Source organism: Choloepus didactylus, chromosome 24 (genome assembly GCF_015220235.1).
Source record: "Choloepus didactylus isolate mChoDid1 chromosome 24, mChoDid1.pri, whole genome shotgun sequence".
NCBI lineage: Eukaryota > Metazoa > Chordata > Mammalia > Pilosa > Megalonychidae > Choloepus > Choloepus didactylus.
Window position 1 is genome coordinate 8,559,535 of NC_051330.1, and position 21,045 is coordinate 8,580,579.

A 21,045-nucleotide genomic window follows, 5' to 3' on the forward strand; every position below is an offset into this window, starting at 1 on the left:
AGGTTGAATGAAATAAACCAGAAATGAAAAGACATTGTAACATCTCACTAATACGGACTAACAATAATGTGCAAACTCCGAGAATTGAATCTGGAAGCACGGGTTATCAGGGGAAGGCTTATGTAGTTTCCTAGACTGTAAGCTCTTACAGCAGTCACATCTATTCATGAGTTGTAAGTTATTTCTAAATTCTGAGATGCTGAGCTGTTTTGAGCTGTTTGTGTGTGACCTGGTCAGTCCCTGGAACTTTGGGTGTCTGTGTGGCACCTGGAACTCAGAGCCAGAGTTCGGCAGCTATGAGGGTTGGTATAGCCCCATGCAGCAACTGTTAAAGAGGCTGAAAAGGAGATCGGATTTTGATTGGAAATATGAACAAAATGGACTTGGTTGAGACTAGGGTAGATCAGACTAAAGAGTTTAGTAGGCTGAGCCCTCAATCTTGAGGCTTGCCCTTATGAAGCTTGTTACGGCAAAGGAGAGGCACTTATAATTGTGCCGGAGAGCCTCCCCCAGAGAACTTCTTTTGTTGCTCAGATGTGGCCTCTCTCTCGAAGCCTACTCAGCAGGTAAACTCACTGCCCTCCCCGCTACATGGAACATGACTCCAAGGGGTATAAGTCTCCCTAGCAACACAGGACACGACTCCCAGGGATGAGCCTGGCCCTGGCACTGTGGGATCGAGAAAGTCTTCTTGACCAAAAAAGGGAAGAGAAATGAAACAAAATAAAGTTTCAGTAGCTGAGATTTGAAATGGAGTCAAGAGGTCATTCTGGAGGTTATTCTTATGCTTTATATAGATATCCCTTTTTAGCTTTTGGTTTGTTAGAATAGCTAGAAGGAAATATCTGAAACTGTTGAACTGCAATCCAGTATTCTTGATTCTTGAAGATGATTGTGTAACTATATAGCTTACGTGGTATGACTGTGTGATTGTGAAAACCTTATGGTGTGCACTCCTATTACCCAATTTATGGACAAATAAGCAGAAAAAATGGGGACAAAAAGTAAATGAAAAATAGGGGGGAAAGTGGGGTATGAGATTTTTTTTGGAGCTCTTTTTTTACTTTTATTTGTATTTTTATTTTTAGGAATAATGAAAATGTTCAAAAATTGTGGTGATAAATGCACAACTATCTTATGATACTGCAAACAACTGTACACTTTGGATGACTGTATGGTATGTGAATATATATCAATAAAATTGCATTAAATATATGTAAATAGATTTAGTTAGAGAGGTTTAACATCAGCAAATGTGTTGGTGGGATATGAGGCAAGAGGATTCCTTCTGCACACTTGCTGGGTTGGTAAAGCCATTCTGGAACACCTTCTGGCACTACTTAGTGAAACTAAGTAGGTGCACACCAGATGATGCAGAGATCTTACTCCTGGAAATCCTCTGGGGACACCTCGGAGGATATTCATGACTGCACTGGTTTTAGTGGCAGGGTGTCACCAGGGGGATGCACAGTAATGTGTGGTTGAGACATACTCTGGAAGGTTACACAGCAGGTAGGAACAATGGACTAGAAGTACAGAGAGAGAGATTAGTTAGGGTGTTAAGTGAAATAAGAAACAGACAAGCTCTATGGCCCATTATCATTTATATAACTTAAAACCACATATACACATGACACAATACTACTTAAGGGTACATCCATATTCAAGACCAGTTATCAAACACATTAGAGTGGGGTCTGTTTGGAGAGGGGAAATGAGTGAGAACTGGAGGAAGGAGAAAACAAAAACAAAAACAAGAGAGGGCCTTGTTGGAGACACAGCATGAACAAATGACAGTTTCGTGTCATGAATTGAGGAATATCTTGTGCATTTTAGGTCCAAAAATGAAAGTAAATATTTATTTTTTCATTTAGTTAGGAATGAGGATGGGAACAATGGTAGAGGAGACTGTTGCTTTGTTTATAAGCTTCTGTACTATTGCTTTTTTCCCTTAACTACATGCATTTCTTAGATTAAACAACATAAAACACAAAAGGAGAAATCTGCCATTTAGAACACGGTCAATGGTTTTCCAACAACAAAAAAACTGACGGCCAGGAAAGTTGAAATGAAACTTGACCTATTATGAAGGTGTTTGCTTATTTTTAGAAATTTTATAATTGATTGGCTTTTACAAACTGAGGTCCAAGTATACCTGAGGATCAGTTTGCTACCTACTAAAATTCTAAAAGGGATAGAGAATGAATCAGGGATTCTTGACAAAGGTATCCATCCACTCACACAACAAAAATAATGATCCATTTATCTAAGAGGCATTAGAGACTACTGAGATTATTAAAATGCAGCCCTCATCCACAGGGAATATATAACTCAATGAAGAAGACATGGCATGCACATTTTAATCAAGACTGCATGCAATCTGTGCTAAGAGATATAAAACCCATGACAGCTGCAGTCTCTCAGTCCACTGAAATCTTGATGAGATTAGCCTTGAATTCCCATTTCATGCTTTAAGGAAGTCTAAAGATTTCCACTGCTATCGTCACCTCTGTCTCTGAATTTCTATTTCTTCACAGATTTTATGGCATGTTATGTAAGACAGGGAAACTTGGTCTCTTCTCTATTGACATCCACACACACTTGCACAAAAAATTCACAAATTTTACTGAAAAGTTAGGTGTCACAGGATAGAAAGGGTATCATATCATCCACTGCACAAACTGTTAGTTTGAAATCATTTTTGGCTACCTCACCCCAGTCTGATTCTCTGGACCCTTCTCTCACACAGTGCCCAGTCGCACATTCTCCTTTACTCTTTTCTTCTCTATCTCATCCACTGCATCCTAGCCAAAGCAATAATAAATGCCTGTCCTTAAAACAAATCCTGGTGCCAGTAGTGAGTAACTTTGCCTCCCTATTCTTACGGGTCTTAAGCATTATAAGGAATCATTTCCAAGTGAAGGGGGGAGAGATGGTTCTGGCAAATCTCCAGAGTGGAGTGATGGGTGGGATTTTGACACAGCAGTATTCCAAGAGTAATTTCATTTCTTCCTAGAGAAAATCATATAAACATATGTACAAATTTTAATTGAATTCACCTTGATAAGTAGCAATAACTAAGCCATAAAAACTTATATTAATTTCTGGCAGGTACATTGTAATTGTTTTTCATATTTAAGAACGTCAATATGCCACAAGCTGCCATATAAACTAATGATGATGTCATCATTTGCTAATGCTTATTTAGAGTTCACATCTGCAACTCATAGCCTGAGGTCAGGCAATAAAGGAAAAAAAGCCCTGGGATGGGAGACCAGGGATCGAGACTGTGGTTCCACTTGCCTGATAACTTGGATTATGGGCAAGGTATTTGGCCCAGACCAACCAATAGTCAACAGATGCCAAGTTAATTTGACCTCTTACCCTCTTTGTCCAAAACGGAACACTGCCTGCCTTATATAAGGCAAAAGTTGGGTTCAGGATAAAATGATAAAATAAATGTAAAAGGTCCTTTTGAAATTAAGTTAATAACTAATTAACATCAGGGACTGGAACAATCACCTATATTTTAATATGTCTTTGGACAGTTTAGCATATCCATATTCATATTAGTAATTTTTCAAGTATTCAGGTAACGATACACTTACAAACTAGAAATCAAGACAACAAACAAAAAGCCCCTAAAATCCCCAGCTATGTGTGCTAAGACACTAGCTTACTCTAGATTGCTTCACGTTCCTATTTTTTGGATATGCTGTTTAGATCATGTTACAGATTTTGCCCAAGACAGGCTGTTTCTATATTTTGGGGACTGTTGCTATGGGAAAGGAAGACGGGGGAGGCAGAACATTTTTCAAGCTGTACCTGGTATCTTCCAGATCTCTGTCTCTCTCTCTCTGTCATTAGATTACTTAATGTTTTACATTATTTAAAAAAATTCTAAGTTGAAGTTGGAACCATTGTCAACAATTAAGCAAGACTCAGGACAGTTAAGCCTATAAATGAATAAAACAAAACATAAGCTGTAATCCATTTAGGTAAGACGTGAAAATACTGTTCTACATCTATAAGCTATTGTTAACGGTTCTTATTTGAAAGCTGTGTTGCCATTCATATCCACTAGTGTCCCCTCTCCATCCAGTCTCCACAACCAGTTACCCTCAGAAATAAACTGCTTCATCTCTCACATCTTTTCAAAACTGGTCGGTGGCTTCCCACTGCATTAAGAATATAAGTCAAACTTCTTCTCGTGGCTTTAAGACTCATCTTTACTACCTCGTACCTGCCGCTCCCTCCAACTGCTTCGTTTGCCATTCTCCCCTCCACTCAGTATCCTCCACTCTCCCTGGCTTGCTTCCCTAAATTGACCAGCTTTTCTGGCTCAGGGTTTTCCTTCTATTTGGAACAGTCTTTTCCCTCAAGAGAATTTTCTCAAAAAACAAAACAAAAAAAAACAAAAAAAAACTATCCTTGCAATTTAAACTGGGACCTCTATTAAACTGTCAAATCGTCCTGTACATTTTCTTTATCCAAATTAATAATATATTTTTCTGCTTTCCTTCCAACTCCCCCACTAGAATCACACTCCATGCGGGCGGGGACTGGGGCTGCTTTGGTGTGCTTGGAAACCACTGTATCCTCAGCACCTGCAGGAATACTGGAATGAAAGACTGGTCACTTTTGTCTATATTTTCCCTTCTGCAAGTCACGCCATTCAAATTTTGCTGAGGCTTATTACACCTTAAATGTATGAAGACATCTTTGAAATCAGTTTTCCATTGTCCAAAGGTATAGACCATAAAACTGCGAGGGTTTTACTGCTTACTTTACATGGTCCAGAAGACCACTAGGTTAGACTCGTTATCTCCATTAATAGGAACAGAAACAAGGGTCTCGAGATAAAATCGAATCAAAATTAATACTGACGGTCTCTAAGTTTCTGTTTTCCCAAACTGTCAAGGACCTTTCTGGGGCATTATAATATAATATGAAATAGAAGTGAGTATTAATAGTTCCAATGTGTAAACATCTGGTTCTACCAAAAATATCTCCAAAAGTTACTACCCTAAGACACACCCCTTCCTTCATGAAAGTCCTTCCTTAAATTCTCCCTTATCATGGTCTTCCTTCACATCTTTCCTTTCAATCATAAAACAAAACAAAACAAAACAAAGCACGTCAGAAACTCAAACTATTTATTGAGACCCTAGTGACTCTGGCCAGATCAGGATACAAGAAATGTTAGCTGTGGCCAACGTGGTTTGACTCAAAAAGACAAGACTGGCCTCTAATATTCTCAATCAGGAATTTGAAAAAGAAAAATGGGATGGGACTGAAGCTAAAGGTAAGGGGAGAGCAGGCCATGAAGGGAAGGTATGGGAAAACAAACAATACACAGGCAAAGGCAATAGTAAAGCCAAGCAGCAGCAAATCTGAGGAGCTGAGCTGAATCACGTTCCGGGTGAAACACTGGTGTGTCAACTTCCCTGCTAATGTCCCTGGAGTTTAGAATTCAGAACCACCCTTCAGTGCCAGTCTGCACAAAGGCTGATCCTATGGCAAGTCCCAGTCTTAGATGACCACAAATGATCATTTTCCTTATCACTCTACTTACGTATTTTTATAATCAAACAATCCTCTTTATATTACCTACCTTCAGTGGGTTTTTACACGCAAACAAATCTACTGTGTATGCTTAAGAATTTCAAAGAGACAACGACAGAGTAGTGTAACTCAGAAATAGTCTAAATGACCATCTGGGATTGCTAAGGTGCAGAACAAAAAACATGAAGGCCTGTGGGGAATGACAATACAAGACCAAGGTGAAAAAGTTACCTGCAAACTTCAGTTTGCTATGTGATTGGGGCAAGGAACATTTCCCCGAAAAACTAAGAACATTGCCTGATACATAAATGATACTCAATAAATTTCATGTTTAATGAATGAATGGACAGATGGAAGGCAGGGCGGGGAAGGCTGGTAGTACAAATATAAATTTTGGCAGCATTATTAAAATAATAGCAAATACACTTAAATACATACAAAGTTTATTAAAAATAGGTTGCAACTGAAATACAGTAGAAATGGAAAACTACAGCAGTTTTGATGTCTTTTCCATAATAATGCACATTTATGAAAAGCACTTTTACACATATTCACATTTGATCTAATCATCCAAGGATGGCCAAATCCACTTGTTTACAGGTTTTATAGCCACACATACAAATATCCTTGTGTGCAGATATTTACATGTATTTGCATGTACTTATGTGTATTTGTTGTTTTTCCATATATTAACAGTAATTCATATGCATCTTTTTCTCTTTAAAGAAAGTGTCGATTTAGTCACCACAAGGCTACCAGTGTTCTCAAGATATTTGGGAGAAGCCTGCTTTTCCTAGCGCTTCCAGAGTAAGTATGCACATCCTTCATAAACACTTAGAACCATTTTATTCTCTTACTTAATTCAAGGGAAATGGTAAATGTACACTTTCAAATAAGAACCCTGATATACATAAAAAAATATTTATACTCGCCTTTTTAATTATTTATCATACAACTCTTATTAAAAGTGATTTCTAAGGCAGTGAAAGCCTCTATCTCTTCTATTTGAAAGTGTGCATGTTTTCCTAACATATATTTGTAAGAGAACAATAAGGTATAGAAAAAATCATCTGAACCCCACATCAGGGCTTTGTCAAATAGAAAATCTACTTGGAATCACAACATAATTTACCATTTTAGCATCACACACTATAAGACAAACTGAGGTCCTTCTCCCCAACAACAGCCATATATCTATAGCTGAAGAAATGACAGTGCTAACTAATAATTAAACAAATCAAAATTAAATAAATCTATTATAGTGTGAAAAATAGCTTGAACTGCAGTACGAGTTATTCTTAAAATATTTAAATTACAGATGCCAAATGTAATTGAACACCTTCCCTTCCCTGCAAAGTATACTGACGTAAATCTATTACTTTTTCAAATTAAAAGTTTCTGAGCAACAGTTGTGCTCAAGAGTCACCTATTAATCTCCCATTCTTCTCAGATATTTGCTATTCACATGGACAACACTGTTCACTTAACAATATCCTTCTTAAAGATCCCTTGGAATATTTGAAATATTTAGTTAACTTCATAATATGACAGCATATTCAAAATCATCAATGATTTATCAGTCTAACAATAATCTGGTATTTATAAACATAAAATCCCCCAAGCTTAAATCCTTGTAATTTTCTTCTTTGAGAATTTATTTTTAAAATCAAATATTTAGAATTGATCAGGGCATGCACCTGTAAGGAATGAGATGAGCCAAAGTCTCAGATGTGCATCCATCTTTCTTAAGGAAAGAAGTTTAAACTGCTTCATTACTGCAGAGGAATAAGACTAGAAAGGATATCCTATGTTAAAATGTCCTAAACACGTAAATAGACACTATTAGATACGGTACAAGCAGCATGTCTTCATATGTTCTCTCTCCTGGGAGACAAAACGTGACTCTCCTATAAGGTAATTTACAGTTGCCACTAAATAGTGCACACAAGTCTGGGGAGTTCAAGCTATTCTCTGATAGCGAAAATAAAGTTGTGAAAAAGAAGGGAAATAGAACATATCTGTGCTCCTTAGTCAATTATAGAGGGAAAACAGGGGAGAAAAAACATCTCCTTATCTTCTGCTGCCCTTTATTCTGTCCCCTTTTGAACTCAGATTCCAAAAAAGAAACCAACAAAAAAAGTTACCTTCATTAGCAGTCAGATCAATAAAAAATTAGACAGTGTTTAAATTGTATAAATGACAATCTCTTGGTAAAGTAAAATAAATTTTCTTAGAATTTTTTAACACCTCTAAATCTCAACCATTTTAGAAACAAATTATAAATCATTTAAAATATAACCTTCCCCTTTCCTCTTTCAAGCTGATTCCTACAAATCCACAATTAAGAGGACTTTTGGGAAAATACAAGGTGCTTTTTCCTTTTTCATTCATTTTGTGTTCAGTTCGTTTTCCAGTTCTGTTAATTTACGAGACGCTTTTACTTTATTGGACACATCTTGACCTTGTGAAAAAAGACGCTGGCGTTCTTTGAATGTCAAATTTTCAGGGGCTCCAGACATTCCAGGTAAATCTGCGTCTTGGCTGCATACGAAGGAAATGTAAAATATTATAAATGAAAATGGAAATAACTTGTTAGGAATTAGGTAAATTTGCATAATGGGCAGCAATTAAGTAAAACTTTCAGTAAGGGAGAGAATCACTCTTTGTTAAATCTTGCTATACCCTTTCCAATAATAAAAATTTGGGGGGCTGTATTTAAACCTTTGTAGAAAAAAAGAGCAGGAACGATCTTCTAAAATGTTACCCTCTTTCAGTCATACCCAATTCTCAAAAAGCTAATAATTTCTAGCACGAAGGTAACTCCTTCCAGTTAAACAACTTTAACAAAAGGGGTGTGGTTTTAAAATACAGCACTTTAATGAATGCTACATGTATCTGAGAGGTATCCATAAAAATACTTACTTTAATAATAAGTTTTAGGTGATACTGAAGGTTTTCCTGATTAGCTCAACTTCAATGTTTTAAGAACTGTTTGGGCAGTAGCATTTCTAGCTAAAACCTAGGTGACATTCAGTGAAGACATTATATCTATTTATATTTTGTGCACATCAAGGGTTAGCCTTATGTGGTCTAGAAAGACATCTGAATATTGTCCTAAAACGTTTAACTTTCTTTGGTAGAAGGAAATAGCAGCATGGTCCACTGCTTCTAAAATTCTGACCAATAAGCCTGAAAATCTATATCCCTGTCTGAAACATCACTATATTAACAACATAAAATGAAAAAACCTATATGTTCGACAATTATTGTACACCAGGAAACATTTGAGTGGATAATGAAGTCTCAAATTTCTATTAGCCCCCTTCAGTCTCATACAAAATGACATGAGGAATGGAAAAATCAAGCAATTACATATGGAGCTATTAATGTAGCACAACTGCAAATACCTTTTAGATCGTTTTTCTCTTGGATCCCGATAAACATCATGGACTCCAACAATTGTTCCAGTAGATCCTGTATAAGAGTTTGTTCCTTTTCCATAAAAGAAAAAGCTAAAGTTAAAATACTTGCATTATTTCCAAAACTCTACTCATGATAAAGATGCAGTGCCCAAAGAAAAATAAGACATCTTTAATTATTGAATAAATAAGAAAGCAAAAGATTCTTTATATTTGATGACAGATTCATCAATTTGAAAATCACATCTCTTAGTGGCCTGAGTAATCCAATTGCTACCCTCAGAAGTGGTAAATAATTGACCTCATGCCCTACATTTTTCGAGAGAAAATGGAAGAGGTCTTAGATGATAATGAATATAGATATAAAAGACTTTTTAATCAGGTAAAATGCTTAATTGCCATGACACCAGAAGAAAAATCCACAGAAGATTTACTTGATGGGGAGAAGAGTAAAACCTTTTAGACACACTCCTGACACTAAGAATTTTCTTACTGAAAATCAATGAGAGCAAATGTAACCTAAATATTAAGATGTAATTATATAACTAAAGTTCCTCTTTTCAGGACATCCAGTAACCTTCCCCCCCCCCCCCCCGACTGGCTAAAATTATTAAAATAAAACTTTTTAAACAAATGAGCTACCAAACACACACACAAACACATACACACACACACATACACACACACACAAACCTATTATGAGATACCAGTGCTGCAGATACAAAAACAATGGCAATAAAGATAAGATACAAAGCAGCATGGTATGATGGAAAGAATACTGGTCTACAAGTCAGAACACTTGAATTACAGCTCCAATTCTCCCTCTAACTAGCTGGGCAACTTTGGGTAAGTAATGAAGTTTTCCAGTCTAGGTTTCCTTCCTTGCAGCAATAATATCTGCTGTAACGGCTTTATAGGGTTATTGATTAGCGAAATAGATGATGCAGATTAAAAATTTTATAAACTCTTAAAAAAAGTAGGCAAGTATATCATTGATAACACATTATTAAAACCATAATGCATTACATCAATCTGATGTATTTCTATTAATTGTAACTCAACAAGAAAAAGTAAATCATTTCAATAATTTCACATTTAAACAATCTTTTCCTTACAGTAATAGAGTAATAATGTTCAATAATGAAGAAATAAATGCTCAAAATATTCAGCAAACGTTGATGGGATTGAGTATTGGATTAAATAGGCCACAAAATTACTATAATATTTCTACATTAAAATTATCCTTTACAGACAAGTTGCACAAAAATAAACTTTTATGTTTCTTTTCTATATAAAAGGACCTACTGTGCAAAATTTATCTGGTACATTTTAGACAAAGATGAGTTACTTTTTAAATGATAACTCTTTGCACTGCATCTTTACTTATTTTAGCTCAGGTTACCTAAAATTATTGGTATAGAATAACATCCTTAGCAAAGACTCAAAAGATTAAACAAAAATACATCTTTAGTTTAAGGTAATCCATAGTGGGAACTTAAGATAAATTATTTGCATGGTGAGATTTTTTTTCTATTTTAATTCTAAATTTTTTTTCTTAATTTTGCTTGTTTTTAAAAACATTATGTTGCATCTTTTGAGCTTTGTTTTAGGAATGACAGTAGCTTCTTCCACTGGTAAAACTCATTTCTTCAATATTTAAAAATCTTTCAGAACTAGAAAGCAATAAGATACTTTCAGCTGACCATGTATGAATAAATACAATTATCTGAAATAATTTTGAATAACTTTAAAAAAGAATAATGTTTAATACGTTGCTATGTTGAAATCCCATATTATTCATTCAATTTGTATCCCAATTCTATTCTTCTCACCATCCAGTGAAAGAAACCAAGTGCAGTTTGCAAAAGCATGCTTTACCAGATGCTTACAACAGAAAAAAAGAGTTATAAACAGTAATGCAACAATGTTAGTGAAATGAAGAAATGATAAGATCAGAATGCATTCTGCATTTGGTGCAAACAGCTTTGTACTTTACGAAGGAAGTCTTCAAAGAAGCGCGAACAATCAGATGCAGGCTATAACCTGCTCCTTTGTGGTATTTTAGGTGTGAAATAAAATAAGGGTTAGTGGTATAACTGAAAGCCAAGATGGTTAGAAGTCATGTTGACCTACAATATTCCGCAGTTGTTACTAAAACCTCGTATTTATTTGTGACATGACACTTATAAAATACCTATAGTTTAGCTTATAATTTGATGCAAGTAGATGGTATCTTGCTTCAAAAATTACTATTATACCATAAATGTCTTCATAAGGTACCATATTCTAGATATTTACAAGAGAAATTTGACTAAAGGTTTGATTTTGGCTCCCAGAGTAAGTCAACCTAAATATTATTACATACTGAAACTTCAAAATGGATTAAAGCTGCAATCCAGGTGGGTATAAAAGGCAGAATTCCAGCAAAACTCATTTGTTACGTAAGCAAGAGTCATGGCTAAACTAATTTTTAGGTTATCAGCAACTGGGACTGTAAAAGAGAAAAATAAATTTCTTATTTTAAAAAGAATGTAACTTTCAACTTCTTTCAAAACTTAGGAGTCCCGTGCATTGTACTACTAAGAATTTCCAAGACTCTTACACTTGTTCCTATATTTGAGAATGTTTATTGCCAAAATTCTAATTTCCTTTAGTTAGGCTAGTCTTAAGTTTGAACCCATATAATTTATTGTTATATCTTAAACATAACATTTGGTGCTGTCTCAAAAGCTGTTTATTGAATATAAGTTTGTGACAGTCAGCAGTTACCATAGTGCTCTGCAGTCAATTTAGAGGGTCACAATTACAGGCAACTGCATGCCTACTAGTGTCTCGTTCCTAGTGCTGCAATGTGCTGAGAATGGAAGGTAAAGACGAACGAAACAGGTTAGAGGGAAAAAGGGAATGGGAAAAAGCAATTTCAAAATGACCAGGATTCCTGGCCCCTGGCATGAGGCTGCCAGCACTAAAATGGTAAAACGGTCCCGTGAACCCGGCTCAGCAGTGCCCCAACTGCACCATCCACACCCAAGAGGGAAGATGTGTGTCCTCCAGTTAGCCATGACCATGCAGCCTTTAATCCAGAACAGAAAGTTCTACTTATGCCCAATAATGGAAACTTAAAATATAATTAACACTATTAATAAGCAGAAATTTATCTGTAGAGACACCAAAATGCATGAAAAAGGCACTTCAACCAAATATAAGAATTATTTGAAGAGGGAGAGAATGAAAGCCAAGACCAACAGTACTTCAAATGATTGAGGGGACAGTCAATTGAGAAGGACTGATTATCGTCAGCTGATCAAAGAAATGAACTTCTTAAAGTATAAAAGAAGTTGGAGAGAACTAAAACATTTATAAAAAAAGAGCAGTAACACAGACATTAATTTTAATTGGAGGTAGAGGGAGATCACCATGCAAAAACAGTGATCAGGTGAAACTGAAATTCCAAAGTGAGTGATCATCTAGATCTATGATACTATAGTGGGAGGTGCACAGATAAGATTCCAAGATTCCAATTACGAAGCTAATCAGAGGATTTGATTTGTGATTTTATCTTTTATCTCTACCTTTTGAGTTGCTGGGGTGGTAGAAACCCGGTTTTTTTGGAGGGGGAGGGGGCTGGCCTGTTTTGTGAGCAGTACTGTTGGCATTGACTGAGGGTGGCCGGAATGAGTTGGAAAGAGAGATGCCATCGGAGACTGGGCGCGGCTGGCATGAGGGCTGCTGCGGCTTAAGGGTGGCAGGAGGAAGGCGGCCGTAAGGCTTGCTTGTGCTGGAGTACTTATCCTGACCTGCTGGACTGGAGTCCTCCTCCTCCTCCTCATCATTGTATGCAACAAACTTGGCAGTGTATAGCGTGTCAGGGGAGAGGACCTGTGTTTTGAGGTAAGAGGTGTTTCGTTGAGGTGGGGGAGGAGGAGCATTAGCTGAAGGGGACGGGGATGGGAGCTCATAATCCCGTGGAGGCGGAGGTCTGTACAGACCAGGCTCGTCAGGTTCCAGCAACCTCCGTTCTGCCTCGTCATGCTGTCTGCGCCTTTCAGCTTCCAAACGGTTGTAATACCCTTCTTCCTGTCGCCTCTGTAGGCGGGAATAAACAAAAGTGCAACGGTCAGAAAACGAAACGAGACAGTTCCAACTTTGCCTTCACAGAGAGATTAAAAGGGGTTTATTTACCCATCAATCCCACTTTATTACTGCGTTCTAATAATGAGTCCTAAGAAAAGTGAAAATTTAAAAATCACAATTAATCTGACAGAAACAGGTAGGTCAATTCGGAAATAGCCTTTCTTAAGACCCAAGAATACATTTTTACTATTTTAGAACTATTTGATATAAAACTGCTCAAAAGTATGGAATGAATTAATTCTCAGGTACTTTGAAGGCTAACCGCCTCCAACTATTATGTCACTGAATTAATTTGACTAATTAATTATTAATTAATTCTTCTTTTTCTCTCTTCTTGGATAGAACATTAACTTACCTGTTACTGCCATGTTTAAAGACAAAACAAAACTAAAAATAGGGTATAACTGGCTTTCTGTGGCTCACACTTTCAGAAGTAAAAATACATACTTTTTCATTAAACCCAAGTGAATTCAAGAGTATTCATTCCTTGACAAGAAGTACTTGATTTAACCATCTAGTTTACTTCCAGTTATTCAGAGGGAAGTTAATAGGAAACTATGAACCATGAAAAAACATTATTCATTTTCCCAAAGCAATAATCTAACAAATATGCTTTCCACGGTGCTTAATTTATATTTTGAATCTCAACAAAGTCCCTGACAGACAGAAAATCAGAGAGCCAGGCATTATAAGCAACAGCAACAAGATATTCAAATATATTTTGACACATACTGTACATTTTTTCTGACATACATCTACACAAACTACAGTTGACAGTGTTGAAAATTACTTTAACAGTTACGAAAGGTAACAGCACAGTTTAGTTAAAGATTGACAAAAGTTTTAGAGCACAAGAAAAAAGTAAATAAGAAAGGGAATGTGAGTCAAACAGAATACTCTGCCTTAACTTGAATAATGTTTAATGTACAGAATGGAGTACAATGAATTTCAAATTCATTCAACTAAAGCTAACTAATTTTAGAGACCTCACTGGCATCAGGATAAAAGCTTTTAGTCCCTATTTCAACTTCTAGGCCTGAATTTTTTCCCTCCTACCTCTAAAGCCACACACACACATACTGAATACACAGTAGCCAATGCTTTGCCTTCTGAGGGAGAAAATCGTAAGAAGAAATGCCAGCCCCAATTATTATCCTGAACCCAAATTTCTTAGTTTATATTCTCACTCTATGATGAGAAATCCTGAAAGAACGACATTTTCATCTTATTGTCTATACAAACTGTATCCTTGGGGGAGGGGGAATCAAATCCAGAATAACTTTTGTGGCTTTCAAACGGAATTGTCAACAACCTTAGTATTACATGAAGAACAGTTGCTTGATAATATTTTAGGGGAAACAAAAACATCATCTTTTAGTTATACCAAGAGCAGATAAAATTACATGACCCAAGAAAATCTTATTGTACCCAACAAATGGCACATTTTTCCTACAAAAACACATACCCATCAATTTTGGACACTGTGTATACAAAAATAGGTTACTCAGCTTCTTTTTACACTGACCACTCAATTACAGAAGCAGTTACTAAAATACAACCGTTTTTAACATAATTATGAGTTTTGAGAATGCATATTGGAAAACTCAAATAACCTAAGAGTTTCTCAACATAGAATATATAATCTGACCTTTATTTCTATGTGTACTACTCTCATGGAACGGCCAGACTGCTTTCTGCTGAGTCTCTACAGAGGTACAAGTCTGAGCCTAACAAAAGCAGAAGGAAACTCGGTATTTATACAACCTTCCTAAAAGGGGCTTAATTCACTGTATAGAAGATAAGACAGCTGAGCTGGTACTGAACTGGGAAAGCATATCCCTCCAAGCAGTCAGAAGAGGAGCTGTCATGGAAAAGCAAAAAATAAAAACATAACAAAACCAAAAACCAAAAAACTGTAAAAACTTAGAAGTGGCTCAAATTTTGGAAATCTAGTTTCCTTAGAAACATCAATATTTTCAACTTACCATTACACAATGGAAAGACTCACAGGGGACCTAATCCTGAAAGCTCAAACTCTTTGAGAATACTTCAAAAGCTGTTCAGATATAATAGATAATATAACAATAAACTTTAAGAGATGGCAAGGGTCTATAAAACTTATAAATTACCAATTTCAATATAGGTATGTGTCCTTACATTATTTATTCTACTTTTGTTTAGATGAGTCACATAATATCTATCAACCTTACTCTCAAATTCTGTATCCTAATAGATCTTATTACTACAAAAATCTTTCAGAAAGTTTTTTTTTCCCCTGGGGGGGAGAGGGAGACGGGGAAGGGGTCTGTTCTATTAATAAAGTTCATTATATTAACAAGGACTGTCAGGGAAGGAATTATTAATAAAAACAGAATTTTTCCCCATCAGAAGTTGTGGCACTCAAAAGTTCTACCTTCACAGAAGGGAAGTAATAGAGAAGAGCAGCTTCTCCAAAATCACATACAGCAACATGCAATCTTCTCAGGACAGTTAAAATTGAACAGTGAACTTCAATGGCTGGAACCTTTCTCATATCAGAGAGCCTCAGTTATGAAACATACATGATGAAAAGACCAAAGATCTGGAAAACAACATCTAGAAATTTCCCATTTTGGAGAATATGATAAAATTAGTTCTCATTTAAAAATTCAATGAAAAGGATTACCTGAATAAAATAACATCTGGAAATAAATGAATGTATAACTCAATACCAGATTACATACTAAATTAAATTTTCCTTGAATAATGTGTCATAAGCCCTTCTGCTCTCTTTACCACCAACTAGAATTGAGTAATTTTAGTAAATCATCTATTTCAAAATGTTTAATTTTCAGACTCTCTTACTCTGTTCCTATCACCCCTTTCACCCACAGTAAGAAGCTAGACCATGTCCAGTAAAGATTAAATGGACCTTCTGCAAGGAGGCTCACTGCTAAACAGATCTAAGAGTTCAGAAGTTTGAGTGGGTCAAAACTCAGGAGAGAAGGGAATCTGAAGACGGAGTTCGGAAGAGAGGTAGGTGGGCCAGACCAGGTTAAAGTTTTTGGTTCAACAACAAAAGCTGGGGGATCTCCAGGCCCTGTTCTGTCTTGTGCATCTTAAGCACATGTAATTTCTATCACCCTTTGCCCCAGCCAACCGATCGTGTTCAAGCTAACTGGGTAAAACGCTAGCAGCCTCAGAGGACCATAACCTTTTCTTCAGCGTCTCGTTTTCCTCGCTCCTCCTCCTGGCGACGGCGCTCCTCCTCCTGCCGGGCGCGGTCCTCGGCCTCGCGTTTGCGCATCTCTTCTAACTGCTGCTGCCGCCTCCGCTCCTCATCCTGTAACTAACAGCAAACTGCCGTTAACCTTTATTCAGTAGCCTCGACTAGGACAAGACATAAAAAGCACAGAAGCAAGACAAGCAGATACACATCCACACACACAGAAAGTTAAATGCAAAATGCCAGGTTAAGATCACTGTTGGGGGACAATAAATCTTACAAATAAGTTATCTAAAAACTCTGTCTCTGTCTCCCCAGAGTTATTCTTCCGTTAATCATGGCCCAAAGAAGAGGGAATTCGCTTCATACATTCAAGCATTAAACAAGCGTCATTCTTTTAACAAGCTCATGTAAATAAGACGCAAACAACAGATGGATTTTCTAGAACTGGGGAACACGCTCGAGCACCCTTCTCTCCCAACTATTGCCTTTTAGTTTCCACTGTGAATACAAGGGAAAAAAAGAAACACAAAAACTCTACTTGTGCGGACTGTGGAAGATAAAAATAAAAAGCCTATCAGTTGGTAAGGGGTTAACACAGCAGAAAAAGATTCTCTGTTTTTATTGTCTGGATATAGTACAGTTATTTCTATTATTACAGCTTAAGATAATGGCAACTTTGAAAACTTGACATTCTCCATTTATTTCTTATCTAGGTACAGCTGTGGGCTATAGCATCACCCACAAGGCTACACTGTCATACATCATTAACAGGTATAGAGAATTTTTAAAATTAAAGGGAACTTGAAACCATCTAGTTCAAGTCCAACCACTACAGGAATCCATTACATAAAATTCTTAAAAGGTATGTTACAATTGCTACAGATTAATTAGTTATTCTATAAATTATTTATAGAAAAAAATATAAAATGTTAACTTTTGAATTTGAATTTTGTGTGTATTTTTTCTAAAACAAAAACATAACAGTTTTGCTCTTCCTTGATTTCTGTGGAAAAAATACTATATAAGGTAGGAAAGTAATAAATTAACCTGTATTTCTAGGCATTTCCATGTCAGCAAACAATAATAAAATATCTTAGAAAAAAATTCAAATTGTCTTTTCAAAACGACAATTTAATTCGACTTTCTCTTTAGTATAATCCAGGTAAGGTATAAACCCAGGAGGAATGTTCAGATAATTGGATTTTGGAGGGTTTTATAGCAGGAGTAGATGCTATGGGTTAAGGACCAAAGCAGCAAGGATGAACAATAAGAATTACAGAGTTATCAGTACAAATAAATAGCAATTGAGAAGATATTCTACAGAAAAGTAATTTATGGGAAAACGTAAAATTGCATTACTGCCATAGGCTTTCCCTTACGCAATAAAGCATAAACCAATTTCTTTATACTATATATGTTCTAGACCTAACTAAGAACAAGTTTTGAGTAAGAAAATATACACTGATATAGCTAATTCTTCTTTTACATTAAATAGGAGTATAATTTTAAGAAATCAGAACAATTACAATTCTCATAATTAAGTACAGAATGTTATCTTATAAATCTATAAACAGGCAAACACTTTCTCTTAAAAAACTTTATTCTTCTAAATTTGGGTGGTAGTGAGCAAGGAGTCTTCTTCCTTGTATTCAGCTCATTAGTTACTATTTTTAAAGTAATGCAAATTAGCCAAACAGGGCTTTAATAATCAAGGCTGTCTCTTTTCACTGTTGGACTATTTTACATATTTTCAATTCTGAAACATAAATTGTTTTGTTCTGCAAAGATATGCCGCTTTACTCCTTTCCCCCCATACCCACCATCAACAGAGCATTAACAATAGAAAGAGAATCTCTTTAATTTACTCCAAATTATCTCAAGACGGGATATTTAGATGCATGGCTTACTGGCATTTGATAATAGTTAAAAGATATTTTAACTTAAGTTGTAAATTTAATGATTCAGATATCCAGTGACAAACTGCCTATTAGATTAACAATTGGAAGTTCAATCAAAAGGAGATGAGCTCATTGTTTTAAAGTATTTTTCTCTATAGCCTTTAATCTTTCATATTAAAAGAATAATGAAGTCACTGCTACTAAAGCAGCCTTGTAGTAATATTTCAAGAATAGATCAGAGTAGATAAAAATAACTCAACAGAATGAACAAAGATAGTCCAGACTATAAGTTACTTCTAAACCAAGAAAACTATGCTGGGATTTAAAAAAATCTGTAAATATGTTTGAACCAAGGTTTTGATATTCTGGCAGTCTACATTTCTAGAAAAGGTATTTTCAGGGTTAAAAAAAATACATATGTAGAGCTCTGTCTGCTCATAAGTCTGTACCGTAAAATAACCTGTATCTTTAATTTATTATAGAATTTCCACGAAGGTAAACAATCATGCTTAAGAGACTTCCAGGAAAAAAAAAAGTTATAGGTATCTTTTGCTTTTTGACATTTTCACTGAAAACACAACTAAAGTCTGTTAAGCCTGTTACCCTTAAGAAACACTTCTGTCTACAGACTTATTCCGCTTCTGCCCCCCTCATTAAAAATATTCACTCTAAAAAAACTGAAAGGCCAAAAAATGAACAAAGGTCCTGACTACATCATTTATTTAGTATTATAGGGCTTCAGTACTATAAGACATGGGTTTGGAGCCCAGCTTCGCAACCTATTAGCTATTTATCCAAGAGAAAGTTAACTGTTTATCTCTAGGGACCAATTTCCTCATTAGGAAAACAAAGTCACTCTTGCACAATTGTGTGTATTAAATAATATAAGTAAAATCATCTAGAACAGTACTTGGCTGGCACTCAATAAATGATAGTCCCCTTCTCTTAACATAGCCCACATACTTTGTTGTTGTTGTTTTTTTTTAATTTAAGGAAAATGACAATTTTATCAAAAGTTGTAAGATCTTTAGCTTAGTTTTTATTAGTGCTTTTCAAGTTTTTCTGTTGAAATACCCCAATGGCAAAGACCATTACTAAATTTAGTACCCATGACATCCAACTCAGTTGGAAGACATAGCTCAAAGTAGCCCACTACTTGAACACTTGAAGTTCTTTTAGGTCAGCTGTTTTCTCTCATAAAATTGATGAATTTTGTGTTTAACTCTGTAATGTGTACATATTGTATACACATATTTCTCCTTCTTATTCCTTATAAAACCAACCCTTCTTGAAGATGCACTGATTTATCCTATGGCTTTGGATATTCCGGGCAGACCCTTCACATGCCTGAGGTACTCCAATTAGAATAGGCAAAAAACAGTCTGCTGCTTCTTACAGATTCGTGTCTCTGAAGGTGCAACTCTCAAATTAGGTTTCCTGTGAATTCCTGCTTGAAATTTTCATAAGGATTTTAACTCAACCCGTTCTATACCTGGGATGACCAACAGGGGTAAGCCCAAATTCTACAGTCCTGCATAAAGACCAGGCAGGAAGGCACATCTGAGAAAAGACCTGGCCTAGGGATTCAAGTGGGGAAAACAGAAGGGCAACCAAAATCTTCGAAGAAATAACTTCAATAGTTATTATTTTACATGAGTCAGAAGATGAACCATTAAATGTTGACAACAAGATTAAGCTAAGACTAGCCACTGAGAGACTGTCAACGCCACATAAATTTCTAGATGAAAGATAGTTCCTAGCATTAAAGTTTTATAAAAAGGAGGCATTTTTTTGTAGTGGGAAAAAAAGCACTAAATATGAAAATTGTAATAAAGGCATAAATTACAAATTTTGTCATTAAGTGGAAGGACTGCTAGCTGCCCTTTAGATTTCAGCCAGGTGAAGCTACAGCTATGGTTTACATCCACAATCCCCTTCCCCTTCCCCTTACCAGGAACAAACTGACTGGGCTACAGAAGTTAAAGACGGATTCCAGGCACAGGACACAGGGTACCATGACAGGAGGGCCCAGATTTTGAGAACAAACTGCAGGTTTCCTGGAGACAGATTCCCCAAAGGCTAAACTGATGCCAAGGGCTCTAAAAACAAAACAGTGCTTCATCATAACTTAGATATGAGGGGAGTTCTCCCCAAGAAGTTGACACAAGAATTATGCATCAACCTAGTCACTGAAATTGGGGAACACATAAAAAGAGTTTCATTCTTAGGCTTCTAGTCAAGATGGTCATCGACCCAAGCTCAGGAATTCTGTCCCAGCACGACAAGAGAAGAAAAACCGTATTAAATTCTGGGAAAAGGCCTAAGCTCAACATTTTTGAACGCCTACTACACACCAGCACTCTTCCAGAAACCTGAACAAAACAAAGCTCACTGCTTTCATGAAGCTGGCATTCTAATGGAAGACAAATATAACAGGTATTTTTTACCCAATGGGAAACATTTATAGTGTGTTAAGGGATGAGGAATGCTATAGTTAAAAAAGGAAAGAGTAAAGGCATAGTGAAGTCCTGTAGTACGGGGCAGTGGCTGTGAGGTTGAGGCGGATGGGGAGAAGTGGACAGACACCTGAAGGACTCTGCATTTCTCCCTACAGAAGCAGGGGCCACTGCGGAGGGGGCAGCAGGAAGGTGTCTAATAGGATCGCCCAGGCCACTATGCTGGGGAGACAAGAGGGAGCAAAGGCAGAAGCCAGGAGTCAAGTTAGAAGGCTTCTGCTGCCACCCAGGCAAGAAATGATGGTGCCTGAGGCCAGGGTGGTTGTGGTGAAGGTCTTCAGGTTCAAAAGTCTTTTGAAAGGCAA

The 21,045-nt window shown here is 36.3% G+C and overlaps 1 protein-coding gene across 14 annotated transcripts in view; it reads right to left on the bottom strand.

Moving 5' to 3' along the window:
• Positions 1-5,139: 5,139 nt before the first annotated feature.
• Positions 5,140-21,045, bottom strand: part of AFDN (afadin, adherens junction formation factor) — a 167,702-nt gene continuing 151,796 nt past the window's right edge. For 4 of the 14 annotated variants that reach the window (XM_037817581.1, XM_037817584.1, XM_037817582.1 and 1 more), the window contains 4 exons: positions 16,312-16,446; positions 12,782-13,070; positions 8,973-9,057; positions 5,140-8,106 (listed from right to left, as the gene is read on the bottom strand). In XM_037817581.1, the coding sequence (XP_037673509.1) occupies positions 7,953-8,106; positions 8,973-9,057; positions 12,782-13,070; positions 16,312-16,446 (663 nt within the window). In that variant the 3' untranslated portion in view covers positions 5,140-7,952. Of the gene's footprint in view, positions 8,107-8,972; positions 9,058-12,556; positions 13,071-16,311; positions 16,447-21,045 lie in introns of those variants that run through there. The other 10 variants (XM_037817588.1, XM_037817591.1, XM_037817589.1 and 7 more) reach the window with 6 other exon arrangements.